At 40.1% G+C, this 13,917-nt stretch overlaps 1 protein-coding gene across 1 annotated transcript in view; it reads left to right on the top strand.

The window, feature by feature from the left end:
• The window catches only part of LOC123952617 (histone-arginine methyltransferase CARM1-like), a 287,622-nt gene extending 274,597 nt beyond the window's left edge, over nt 1-13,025 (top strand). Inside the window, exons 12-13 of the mRNA XM_046021869.1 lie at nt 8,388-8,477; nt 12,606-13,025. Coding sequence (XP_045877825.1) covers nt 8,388-8,477; nt 12,606-12,615 — 100 coding nt within the window. The 3' untranslated portion in view covers nt 12,616-13,025. The remainder of the gene's footprint in view (nt 1-8,387; nt 8,478-12,605) is intronic.
• Nucleotides 13,026-13,917: the final 892 nt, after the last annotated feature.

The following is a 13,917-nucleotide window of genomic DNA, read 5'->3' as shown; positions in this document are numbered from 1 at the left end:
TTTATTTCTTTTTTTTATCTGATTGCCGAGGCTAGGACTTCCAGTATGATGTTGAATAGCAGTGGTGATAGAGGATATCCCTGCTGTGTTCCTGACCTTAGGAGAAAATTCTCCGTTTTTTCCCATTGAGAATGATATTCACTCTGTGTTTTTCATAGATGGCTTTGATGGTATTGAGGTATGTACCCTCTATCCATACACTCTGAAGAGTTTTGATCAAGAAAGGGTGCTGTATGATACTTGACTCTCTCTGCTTGACTTATTTAGCTCAGCGAGGGTTTTGAAGGGGTGGCGGGTGGGAGGTTGGGGAACCAGGTGGAGGGTAATAGAGAGGGCACGTATTGCATGGAGCACTGGGTGTGGTGCAAAAACAATGAGTACTGTTACGCTGAAAATAAATAAATAAATTAAAAAAAAAAAAAAAGAAAGGATGCTGTACTTTGTCCAATGCTTGTTCAGCATCTATTGAGAGTATCATACGGTTCTTGTTCTTTCTTTTATTAATGTATTGTATCACATTGATTTGCAGATGTTGAACCATCTTGCAGCCCAGGTATAAATCCCACTTGGTCATGGTGAATAATCCTTTTGATGTACTGTTGGATCCTATTGGCTAGTATTTTGGTGAGAATTTTTGCATCCATGTTCATGAAGGATATTGGTCTGTTATTCTCCTTTTTGATGGGATCTTTGTTTGGTTTTGGGATCAAGGTAATGCTGGCATCATAAAATGAGTTTGGAAGTTTTCTTTCCATTTCTGTTTTTTGGAACCGTTTCAGGAAAATAGGAATTAATTCTTCTTTAAATGTTTAGTAGAATTCCCCTAGGAAGCCGTCTGGCCCTGGACTCGTGTTTGTTGGGAGATTTTTGATGACTGCCTCAATCTCCTTACTGGTTATGGGTCTGTTCAGGTTTTCTGTGTGTTCCTGGTTCAGTTTTGGTAGTTTATACATCTCTAGTAATGCATCCATTTCTTCAAAATTGTCAAATTTTCTGGCGTATAGTTGCTCATAATATGTTCTTATAATTGTTTGTATTTCTTTGGTGTTGGTTGTGATCTCTCCTCTTTCATTCATGATTTTATTTGTTTGGGTCCTTTCTCTTTTCTTTTTGATAAGTCTGGCCAGGGGTTTATCAATCTTACTAATTCTTTCAGAGAACCAGCTCCTAGTTTCATTGATCTGTTCTCCTGTCCTTTTGGTTTCTATTTCATTGATTTCTGCTCTGATCTTTATTATTTCTCTTCTCCTGCTGGGTTTGGGCTTTCTTTGCTGTTCTTTCTCCAGCTCCTTTAGGTGTAGGGTTAGGTTGTGTACTTGAGACCTTTCTTGTTTCCTGAGAAAGGCTTGTGTCGCTATATACTTTCTTCTGGGGACCGCATTTGCTGTGTCCTACAGATTTTGGACAGTTGTGTTTTCATTTTCATTTGTTTCCATGAGTTTTTAAAATTCTTCTTCAATTTCCTGGTATTTGCGTTCTTTTGAACTCAAATCAAAAGAATCATATCATCTGCAGAGAGAGAGTTTGACTTCTTTGCCAATTCGGATGTCTTTTATTTCTTTTTGTTGTCTGATTGCTGAATTCCTTAATTTCCTGGTATTTTAGTTCTTTTCAGTATTTCATGTATTTGAGTTCTTTCTAACTTTCCTCTTGTGATTGAGTTCTAGCTTCAGAGCATTGTGGTCTGAAAATATGCAGGGAATCATCCCAATCTTTTGTTACTGGTTGAGACCTGATTTGTGACCCGGGATGTGATCTATTCTGGAGAATGTTCCATGTGCACTCAAGAAGAATACATAATCTGTTGCTTTGGGATGGAATGTTCCGAATATATCTGTGTTGTCCATCTGGTTCAGTGTGTCATTTAAAGCCTTTATTTCCTTGTTAATCTTTTGCTTAGATGATCTGTCCATTTCAGTGAGGGGGGGTGTTAAAGCCCCCTACTATTAGTGTATTATTGTCGATGTGTTTCTTCGATTTTGTTTTTAATTGGTTTATATAATTGGCTGCTCCCATATTAGGGGCATAGATATTTGAAATTATTAGATCTTCTTTCTAGACCCCTTAGATATGATACAGTGTCCTTCCTCATCTCTTATTATAGTCTTTGGCTTAAAATCTAATTTATCTGATAAAAGGATTGCCACCTCAACTTTCTTTTGATGTCCAATGGCATGTTAAATTGTTTTCCACCCCCTCACTTTAAATCTGGAGGTGTCTTTGGGTCTAAAATGAGTTTCTTGTAGACAGCATATTGATGGTCTTATTTTTTATCCATTCTCATAACCTTGTGTCTTTTGATTGGGACATTTAGCCCATTTACATTCAGGGTAACTATTGAAAGATTTGATATTAGTGCCATTCTATTTTCTGTAAGGTGACTGTTACTGTATATTGTCTCTGTTCCTTTCTGTTCTGTTTCTTTTAGGGTCTCTCTTTGCTTAGAGGATCCCTTTCAATATTTCCTGTAGGACTGGTTTGGTGTTTGCAAATTCTTCTAGTTTTTGTTTGTTCTGGAAGCTTTTTATTTTAATATTTTATTTATTTGACAGAGAGAAATCACAACTAGGCAGAAAGGCAGGCAGAGAGAGAGGAGGAAGCAGGCTCCCTGTGGAGCAGAGAGCCCAATGTGGGGCTCAATCCCAGGACCCTGGGATCATGACCTGAGCCGAAGGCAGAGGCTTTAACCCATTGAGCCACTCAGGCACCCTGTTCTGGAAGCTTTTTAACTCTCCTTCTATTTTCAGTGACAGCCTAGCTGGATATAGTATTCTTGACTGCATATTTTTCTCATTTAATGCTCTGAATATATCATGCCTGTTCTTTCAGGCCTGCCAGGTGTCTGTGGATAAGTCTGCTGTCACTCGAATATTTCTATCATTGTATGTTGTAGACCTCTTGTCTCTGGCTGCTTTCAGGATTTTATCTTTGTCTCTAAGACTTGTAAGTTTTAGTATTAGATGACGGGGTGTGGACCTATTTTTATTGATTTTAAGGGGAATTCTCTGTGCCTCCTGGATTTTGATGATCGTTCCCTTTGCCATTTTAGGGAAAGTCTCTATTATAATTTGCTCCAATATATCTTCTGCCCATCTCTCTCTTTCTTCTTCTTCTGGGATCTCAATTATTCTAATATTGTTTCGTCTTACAGTATCACTTATCTCTCATATTCTTCTCTCATGGTCCAATAGTTGTTTGTCTGTCTTTTGTGCAGCTTTGCTCTCCATCATTTGGTTTTCTATATCACTAATTCTCTCTTCTGCCTCATTTATCCTAGCAGTAAGAGCCTCCATTTTTTATTGCACCTCATTAATAGCTTTTTAAATTTCACTTGGTTAGATTTTAGTTCTTTTATTTCTCCAGAAAAGGATTCTCTAATATCTTCCATGTCTTTTTTGAGTCCAACTAGTACCTTGATAATCATCATTCTGAATTCTGGTTCTGACATAATACCAATGTCTGTATTGAGTAGGTCCCTAGCCATTTGATACTGCCTCTTGTTCTTTTTTTTGTGGTGAGTTTTTCCTCCTATCTTTTATCCAGATAAGAATATATGAATGAGAGAGTAAAATATTAAAAGGGTGGCAAAGACCCCAGAAAAATATATGCTAACCAAATTAGAAGAGACCCAAAACCAGGGGGAGCCGAGAGGGGGGATAAAAACAATAAAAAAATTTTTTTTATTGTTTGAATAAACAGAATAGAACAGAGCCACCCACTTGATTTTGGGTGTATTCTGGTCTCTTAGAAGAAAATACCTCCCAAAATTTTTAAGAAAGAAAAACTTATATATGTTCAAATATAGGGGCAAACACAATGAAGAGATGGAATATGACTGTAAAGATGAAAAAGATTTTAAAATATTTTTTAAAAGGAATTGGTAAGATAAGTTGGTTGGAAAACGAAAAAAAGAATATGATGAGACTGGAGCTAGATTTAGGGTTTATTTTGATCTATTAGAATTAATTATATCCCAAAATTTTAAAGAAGAAAAACCTATATGTATACAAAAAATAAGGTTAAATGCAATGAAGGGATAAAATATGACTATAACTATGAAAATTTTAAAAAGATTTTTTTAAAAAGGTATTGATAAGATAAAATAGTTTAAAAAAAGTTTAAAGAGGAAAGGAGAAAAGTTAAAAAATAGAATAAGAAAAAAATAAAATTAAAAAAATTTTACTTTGCAAGACTAAAGGATCACAGGAAAAAAGCCATGAATTCTAAGTGTTGCTTTCTCCTAGCTCTGGAGTTCTGCAGTTCTCAGTGACCAGAAAACTTGGTCTTGGCTGGATTTCTTGCTGGTCTTCTTGGGGAGGGGCCTGTTGCAGTGATTCCCATATGTCTTTACCTGAGGTGGAATTGCACCGCCCTTGCCAGGGGTTGGGTAAGCAATCTGCTCGGGTTTGCTCTCGGCAGCTTTTGTTCCCTGGACGATTTCCGTAGAGCTCTGGAGGACTGGAATGAAGATGGCGGCCTCCCAGTCTCTGGTTTGGTAGGAGCTGAGAGCCAGGGCCCCACTCCTCAGTGCGCCCTCAGAGAAAAGCAGTCAGTCCTTCACATCTCCCGGGTTTCCAGCCACACTCCGATCTCACCCAGCCTGTGACCGAGCATTTCTTTTTCTGGCACATGGCCCCGTTTGGAGTCTCCGAATGCAGCAGATTCCTTCCGTGGGCTCCTGCACTGCTCCTCTCAGAGGAGGAAGGAGGGAGTCTCCCCAGATCTACCACAGGGGTCCCTCCTTAAAGAGCAGTGGCCTGACTGTGCCGCAGATCACAGTTTAATGTAACTCCAATCTGAGAGCTCACTCCTCGGCTCTGTCTCTGTAGACAGCTTCCCCGCTTTAATACCCGTGAGCTCTGCTACACTCAGACACCCCAGTCTTTCTGTGACCCCACGGGTCCTGAAACCACACTGTGCCCGTGAGGGCTCTACCCCTGCTTAGCCTCTGGAGCGATGTCCCTCAGTGGAGTGGACTTCTGAACGTTCTGATTTTGTGCTCTGCTGCTCTACCACTTGCTGGGAGCCGGCCCCGCCATTCCCCTACACTCTGTGGTCTATCTTCCCGTCGTGTCAGATTCACTTCTCCGCAGGTCCTACCTTCCCAAGAGTGGTCAATTTTCTGTTTCTAGAATTGCTCTTCTTCTTCTCTTCTATCTTCTGTTGAGTTTGTACATGTTCAGAATGGTTTGATAACTATCCAGCTGAACTCCTGTGACCCAACGCTATTTTAGTTTCCTAGTCCTCTGCCATCTTGCTTCCTCTCTCTATTTCCATCTTTCTCTCTACCCCTTTCTTCCTTGGCAGTCAGCACTGAGCCTCTCCCTCCCTTTACTATACCTTTCTGTTTTCTCTAATAAAACAGAATTACCACATTCCCTAGAAAGACATGCCCTACATATGTTGTTCTCAAGGTTCCAATCTCTGCTTGATGACAAAAGAAATGTTGGTATACAAAGCAATGATTTTGCACTTAATCCTTGAACTGAAGTATGTCCCCACGTATGTCACTTGACTCCATCTCCGTAGATTTAAAATAACTAATTCTGGCAGAGAATGAGGTTTTGTTTTTATGTTTAGAGAATAAACACTGCCACATAACTGGTTCAAAAGAATCCATGGTTATTTAGGATCCTGTGTACAGTCTTAGGGAAGAGTCTCCATTATTGGTTGCTTTATCCACATTGCACTTTAATTACGGAGTCCGGAGTCGGCCTCCTGGGTGTGGTGGCACCAGGATGACCTGCTCCTGGGATAGGAGAGTGAATGGTTTTCATGCTGTCTTAGGAAAGGGCACATTCTCCCCTGGCTGGATGAATCACTATCAAATTAGCCTGCCCAACCATCCTCCCCGCCGCCCCCTGCCCCCACCACCACAGAAGGGCTTGGAGAACAAACCTCAGCTCTCACTCACCATGCTGAGCCATGACCTAACATGACATGAAGCTCTTTTTGCCTTCTGGAAAGCCAGGACTCTGAGGTTGGGTCAGGGAGAAGAGCGGGTTGAGAGAAGTGAGTGTAAAGTTACAGTGTTATCTAGCGCTCTGAAGAGAGCCTTGGTGAACACCCTATGGCAAGAATGTCCTGATTGTTCTTCCCAACCACACCTGGGACCACGCAGGTCTCCCTTGTGCCTTATATGCATCCGTGGACACACACATTTGCGCAGACCTTGGGGTCCCCCATTTCTGGTTGAAGTCCTGTATTAATTACTTCAAATATTGTTAAGAAGGTGTCTTTCCTTTGGGAAAAATATGCATGTGTGTCACTCTCTGAATTTCCTGTGAGACTTTCTCAGCCTTTCCATGACTGGGGGGCTGCCTCCCTCCTAAGAGCTGGTGTCTCTGTGTCTCCCTCCCCCCACCTCTACCTTCTGGTATCACACATGCAGTGAACTACTGGATGTGGGTATCACGGAGGAAACCTACAGCAGAGTAGTTTGGAGTTAATTATAGGAGTTGAAACAGAATCGAAGAACATTTTTCTTTCTTTCTTTCTTTCTTTCTTTTTTTTTTAAATGTTTTTATGTCTTTTCCTCTTACTTTGTCTGGTGCTGATAAAATCTAGAACTGGAGCTACAGGTTTCATAGGATCTGACATTACATGTAAGCCTTTCCACTATTGGTAATGACAGGGTGGGAGGCCTTTGTATCTGTTAGTAATTTCTGGAATTTGAAACAGAAGCCAAACAGTCAAGGAAATTCAAATTAAAATAATAATATGTTAATCCCAAACATTTAAATTATTAAGGATTAGAAGACGTGTAATGAAATTAGCCTTTTGTACTTTGGAGGTGAGGAAGTAATTCAGTCCACTTTCTAAAATGTCTATTTTAGCAGTAGGTATTGGGAACCTTAAGTGTCTATGTGCTATAGTCTGGTGAGTCTAACACTAAGAATTTATTCCAAGGAAATAATCACAGATAGGACATAAAGTTGTATTACAAGAATGTCCTTTACAGCAGAATTTCTGTCCTAAAATTAGATTTTTTTAAAAGATTTTTATTTATTTATTTGACAGAGATTATAAGTACGCAGAGAGGCAGGTAGAGAGAGAGGGGTGGGGGGAAGCAGGCTCCCCACTGAGCAGAGAGCCTGTTGCGGGGCTCGAGTCCAGAACCCTGAGATCATGACCTGAGCTGAAGGCAGAGGCTTTAACCCACTGAGCCACCCAAGTGCCCCATAAAATTCGATATTTTTTTTTACTATAAGTAGTAATATGTTATTACATGTTTAGAATATGTTATAAAAATATAAATATTTGGAAGTGGGTAATTATTAAACACATTATGCTATACCCATGTAATACTACTGAAAAATATATTGCCAAGAATTATAAGATAGGGCACCCGTGTGGCTCGGTTGGTTAAGCGTCTGCCTTTGGCTCAGGTCACGACCTCAGGTTCCTGGGATCCAACCCTGTGTCGGAATCCCTGCTCAGCAGGAGTCTGCTTTTCCCTCGCCCTCTGCCCCTCCTCAACATTCATGCTCTCTCTCTTGCTTTCTCTCTCTCCCAAATAAATTTTTTAAAAGAGGAATTATAGGATAAGTGCTTGCTTATGTTAAATAAAACTAGGAGATATGAAGGAATATTTTAGGTGATTTTATTAAAAATTTACATTTATAAAAAAATGGTAGTTGGGAAAATAATGGTGAGAAAATATAGTAGAAGAATCTTTGTCCAGTGATGTTAAGGATTATTTTATTTAATTTCTATTTTTCTTTATTTTTTAGTTCTACAAATGAATATGTAACACTTTATAATCTGAAGAAAGACGTATTTTTTAAAAGATTGTATTTATTTGTCAGAGAAGAGAGCAGAAGCAGGGGGAGCAGCAGGCAGAGCAGGCATACATATGACTAATAAAAATCCCATACACATAATTCCTCCAGATTAGTCATCAAGGATATGTGTCTTATTAGCTGATCTTATCAGCCAGTTCTTGCCAGAATTGCATGAGCCTTCATCTGGGGTCTCTTAAAATCATTCACATTTGTTAACTGGCAGTCTGCAATTTTATGTCAGTATGAGATTTTTAAATTATCCAGTCTTTGCACAATTAAGATTGTTTGGGTACCTCAGTGGATGACCCAGAAAGTACCTCTGTTAATCAAAGCCATTTCTGTCATTGCCATTGGTAAAACCAGAAACACAGTTAACTTTGTAATTTTTTAGATCACAAGACTATAACTATCAAACTCTTCTAACGAAGAAATATTAGTAGCTTCCAGATAAGCTCACATGGGCCTGTACGAGATGCCACCCATGCACTCTTCAAACCCTCATGAGGTGGGTGGCTACGTGTAGGCAGCGCCCTCAGTGTATGTGAAGATATCTGGTCTTGTCAAATGATGGGGTTTTGTTTTGTTTTGTTTTCTGACATCCAGGCAGAGCTATGACATTCAGATTGTGGCCCTGGTGAACCAGACAGGCTTCAGATCTGGGAACATCCTCGATTTAAAGAATCCTTTCTTCAGGTAAGAAATGCTGTCATCCATTTCACACCCACATCTACAAAATCTCAACTGACCACAGGACCTGGTAAAGAGAGTCAGGCTGATTCCATCTTTCCTAAGAGGAGAAAGAAAAAAACATCTACTCTTCCTCTTTAAGGAGACTTGGATCTTGAGATGGAGTTGAATGTTTTCTGTTCCATTAAATGGAATTCAATATGTACCAGTCTGATCCTGAAACAGGGAGCACCAGGTAGTCCTACAAAGCGAGCTCTCTCGTTCCAGCTGAGCTCTAATGGGCTGTGTGACCTCAGGCAGAGTCACTTCCTTCCGGCATTCGGGTTTTCTCTCACCTGCAAAATGTGGAGTTTAACTCTGGGCTCCTCTGACCTTCCCTCACTAACAGATGGTTTTATGTAGTAGGTGTTCTAATTCATCTAAAACATGAAGTCCATTGAAAATATGTTTTTGAGACATTTTTTGAGAGCATGTAAGTCAGGACATACCTCTCTTTAGAAGCTATTTCAGCTTGTGTGTGATACAAAAAACTTGCCGCAATGAAATGGACATGACAGGTATTTCTGGAGAAACTCCCCATCTTTACACCCAGCCAATATGAGTGAAGTTGTATTGGGTTAAGATGAAGTCAACCCAACAATTAAAACCACTGGACACTGTCACTCTTTACTTTCTTAAAGACTTTCTCTCATGTTATAATGTCTCCCAAGGCTTTTATTCAAAGCATCGTGTCTCTATAGTACTTTTTGAAAAGCATAAAGAGAGGAAGAAACACGGGAAACCAAACCAGGAATTCTTTGGCAGAGATGGAAAAATGAAATGGTAACTTGGGAGGTCATGGGAGGGGGAAAAAAAGAACAGGCAAGGCTGCCATTATTTACATTCTGTGCAAGTTGTCACACATAGTAGGACTCTTTAAAGCCTATTCCCGTTTAGGGATGTGGATGCCATCTTTAATTCTGACGGGAAGGGGGTGTTCTTCCTCCCATCCCCCTACACAATCCTGCCATGTAAAGTCAAGGGCATAGATTATGGCCTCAGAACATGCTGATTGTTCACTAGGACAATTTAACCTGCCTAGGCCTCAGTCTTCTCATCTTTGAAATGGAGTAAACAACATAAGGCTGTCCATACCATGTCCAAGTACTTAACAGTTGACATAAATAGTCTTCAGTAATTGCTAGTTTCCTGTCTTTCTCCCTTTGGTTACTGGTCTCTGCACTCCCACTCTCTCAGTAAGTTAGGTGATGATCTGTAGTTCATTCCAGACTGAATCATTTGGATTTGAGGGTAGAAAATGAATTTTCCTAGCCTTTTAGAAAGCCTACCTCTTGAGTGCAAGAACCATGTGAACTAGTAACTCTTGAGTCCAGCTTTCACTTCACCTTAGAAGATAAAGGTTTTAACCAGGAAACATGGGGACAGGGCCTGGGCCTTGGCCTTGGCAAGCCCCTGCTTTGCACAAAGGCACAAACACAGTGGCCACAAGGTCAGAGTGTGGGCTGGTCTAGGTTGAGTGATACTCAAGGTGGCCATAGGACTGTCAAAACAGACAGAGAGGGGTGGTGGGTGGTGGGGACAGCTGATGCCTTTCCTTTTCCCTTCTTCTCTCTGAGAGCACCAGGTCAGACTGATGTATTTAATTAAATAATTAAGTAGATAAGGGTGCTTAAAATGTGACTCCCTTGGGAATTCCAGATCTTGATTGTATTTTTTTCACCAACTGTTCCCTAATGTCTAGGCTTCAGTATCTTCAATGAGGATGTGGGCTAAATGACCAAATCTTGGAGAGCACCTAGCATATAGTAGATGCTCAGTTAAATGTTCAGCTATGGTAATGTCCTTCTGCTCCCTGACAGTCAACTCCAACCTGCTACTGAGGAACAGAAAAGCAGGACAGGTGTGTGTGTGCGCACGTACGCTTGTATGTGTTAGGGAGAACTAAAATAATTGGCATTACCGAGAGGAATTACTGGTAATTTTCCATCAAAATAAGTAACTTTATCTCCACCCGATTTTTATTCTGTCCATTTTTAGGGCTTACAATAGACTTATACACAAAAACGAAAGACTCATTTTTGGTTTTTTTCTGATCCCTGATACCATATAAACACATCTAATGTGGCATGCTAAAAACATCTCAAGACCTACAAGTTATTACTAAAAACATAAACATCCACCATTAGAGTCAATTGATTTTCGACGGAGTTGCAAAGGCAATTAATGGAGAGGTGATAGTCTTCTAAAAGTGGTGCTGGAATAATTGGATATCAATACACAATAAAAATAGTGACCTCCCATCCATATCTCAGGCCATCTATAAAAATTAGCTCAAAAGGGATCATGGATCAAAACAGAAAACCTAAAAATATAAAACTTTGAGAATAAAACATAGAAGAAAATCTTTGTGATCTTTAGTTTGAACAAAAATTTCTTAGATATGACATGATGCCTGGAAAGAGAAAGAGAAAAGGAAAAATTGTCCTTTATGAAAATTAAAAACTTAACTTTGAAAGACACATGATAAAGAATGAAAAGATGAATTACAAACCGGGTGGAAGTATTAGGAAATCACCTATCTGAAAAAAAAAATAGTATCCAGAATATAAAAAGAATGTATGATATAATACTTTCAAAAGCCCAATAATAAGAAACTATATTTTGTTCAGGGCAAGAGATTCGAACAGACCTTCCATCAAGAAGATATAATAGCAAATAAGCACATAAAAAATGTTCAGTCTCATTAGCCAATGGGGAAATGAAAATTAAAACCTTAACAATATACTGCCACACATCTATGAGAATGGCTTAAAATAAAAATTGGGATGATAGCAAGTGCTGGTGAAGACATGAAACTACCAGAATTCTCATTCATTGTTGGTAGGAATACAAAGTGGTACAGACACTTTCGAACATAGTTAACCAGTTTCTTCTGTAGTTAAAAATGCACTTACCGGATGACCCAGCAATCTCATTCCCAGGCATTTACGCAACAGAAGTGAAACTGTATTTGAATGTTTATGGCAGTTTTACTTGTAATCATCAAAACTGGAATCAACTAGAGTGTCTTCTAAATGGAGAATGAACAAACTATGATCCATCCATACAATGAAACAACTTTCAGTAACAAAACGGAAAGAAATAGCGATGCGTTTATAATAATACAGATGAATCTCAAATAAACTAAGCTAAAGAAAGTGAAAGAAACCAGACTCAAAAGGCTACCTAATATATGATACCACTCACAGGACATTCTGGAAAAGGCAACACTGCAGATACAAAGAATAGCTTGGAAGGGCTTGGGGAAGGGTTAGCTATGAAGAGATGTGGCAGAAGTTCAGGCAGTGGAACTTTCTGTATCTTGATCATTCTGGTGGCAGGATATGCCTGGATGCATTTGTCAAAACTTGCAGGATGTACTACAGTAGAGGGGCTGAGTTTTATTGTATGTAAATTTTTTCTCGATGACGTGAAAACTTACTGACTGATGTATTTCATTAAAACACACACACACACACACACACACACACACACACACACACACAACACCAAAACTGCATAAAGAGATAGCAGAAAACAAACAGAGTGTTAGGCCAGCCAGTGGTGAGGGATTGCATGAGGGCGTTGTTTACATTGAATAATCTGGGAGGCTTCTCGGAAGAGGTGGCAACTGAGTGGTGACTTAAACGTCAGGAAGCAACTGGAATGGGCGGATGTGCAAGCAGAGCCTGCTACAAAAGCACGGTGAGGGCAAAGGCCTGGGGCAAACCAAGCCTACTGAATAGCAAGAAGAGCGAGAAGTAAGTTGGTGCTTCGTCTTTGCTGTAAACCTATTAAAAAAAGAAAAAAAGTTCTCTCAGTGAACAAAAATCTGGATCATCATCTCAGATCTGAATTTAGGCTATGCATAATCAAACTTACTAAATATAGTGGGTAAATATAGATCTACGGCTGCCCATAAAAACTTCAGGAAGGGCACGGGAGTGGGAAGGAGGGAGGGGGAGGGGACGAGGAGGGAGGGAGAGGACAAGAACTCACAGCCAGCTTGCCTGCTGGGAGCTTTGGATCTGCCACCCAGCAGGCAAGGTGGAACTTATTTACTCAGTATCATAGAAATCACCTTCTCTGTTTTAGGTTTGCTTAGAAGATAGCCACAAGCCAATCGATAAGTAAAATGAAGGCCTGAGAAGTCCCTCAACACCCAAGTTCATATTTCGTGTTCCAAATATGCACTCTAAATTTTACAAGAATGATTAGGTGGATTTGAATTCATATTTTTTTCCTAAATATAAAATGTGCATCCTCATTTTATTGACAAGTCTATTTCTCGGTGCTTCTTAGACTGGCTCTTTACAGCTTTCTGCATATGGCTGAAGAAGAATTTTTTCCTCAATTTGTAATTTCTCTTTATTACTGTTTCAGTAAAGCCAACAGCTCTTCTTTCATTTTTGAAGTATTTACAAAAGAAATTTAACAAAACCCTACCTCATGTTTATATGTATGCGTATGTATGACATAACGTAAGAGCATGTTAGGAGTGAGCATCTGTTTACGATTTTAAGCTGTTTTCACCGATCGTCTCAACCAATCAACACTACTTTCTAACTCAGCAGTGTGTTAAAGAATTTTTGCCTTACTCATGTAACGGAGTAACAGGACTTCAGGAATGTTCTTCATTGGCATATTTGATGACTGTATGTAGTTAAGGAAATAAAGATGAACCTTTGTCAGTTCTTTTAGGTCTACAATAAAATGTACAGTGTGAGATACCAGGGAGGCCTCTCCTTTACTTTAAGACATTTGTTATATGTCACACGTCAAATGGTGATGAAAGATGATCTTTGCAAAGAGCAGGTTTTCCCCTGGCCCAGACAACTCTTATAAAAATGGATGTCGCATCAGTATGACAAGCTAATGAAGCCCTCAGCAGCCCGCCTGCCTGGGGGCGGGGGAGTGAGAGAAGCTGGAATCAAACCACAAGGACAGACCCTCACCAGCCAGTCACAGGCAGCTGGGAGCTTTCCACTCTGCTGCTTTGGCTCGCTCTGGCCCCTCCGTTTGAAACAGTCTTGCCTTTCTATCCAGCCCAACAGCCTTCCTTACATCACTGCAGGGCTTCCTGCCCAGTGGACCGTCACTGGCAGGCCTTCTGCCACCTTTCACACTCACGTTGACACATCTCCTGTCCCTCCCTTCGTCTAACCCTTTCTTGCAGCTCTGTATGACCTCGTACCCTAAACACACATGTGCACACACGCATGCGCACACACACACACTCTTTGTCTTCTGTTAACCAAGTTATTTGTGGGTTGGAGTGAGTCTGATTCACTTTTTAATTTCCCACAATGCCTAAGAGTACGTCTCATGCATCAAAGGTGCTCAATAAATGCACACTGATTGGGTATGTAACTTCATCCTGAAGTTGAGTCCTTGTAATCATGGAGTC

Source organism: Meles meles, chromosome 11 (assembly GCF_922984935.1).
Source record: "Meles meles chromosome 11, mMelMel3.1 paternal haplotype, whole genome shotgun sequence".
Lineage (NCBI taxonomy): Eukaryota > Metazoa > Chordata > Mammalia > Carnivora > Mustelidae > Meles > Meles meles.
Note: the sequence above shows the minus strand (reverse complement) of the source record. Positions and strands in the feature narration are given on the sequence as shown.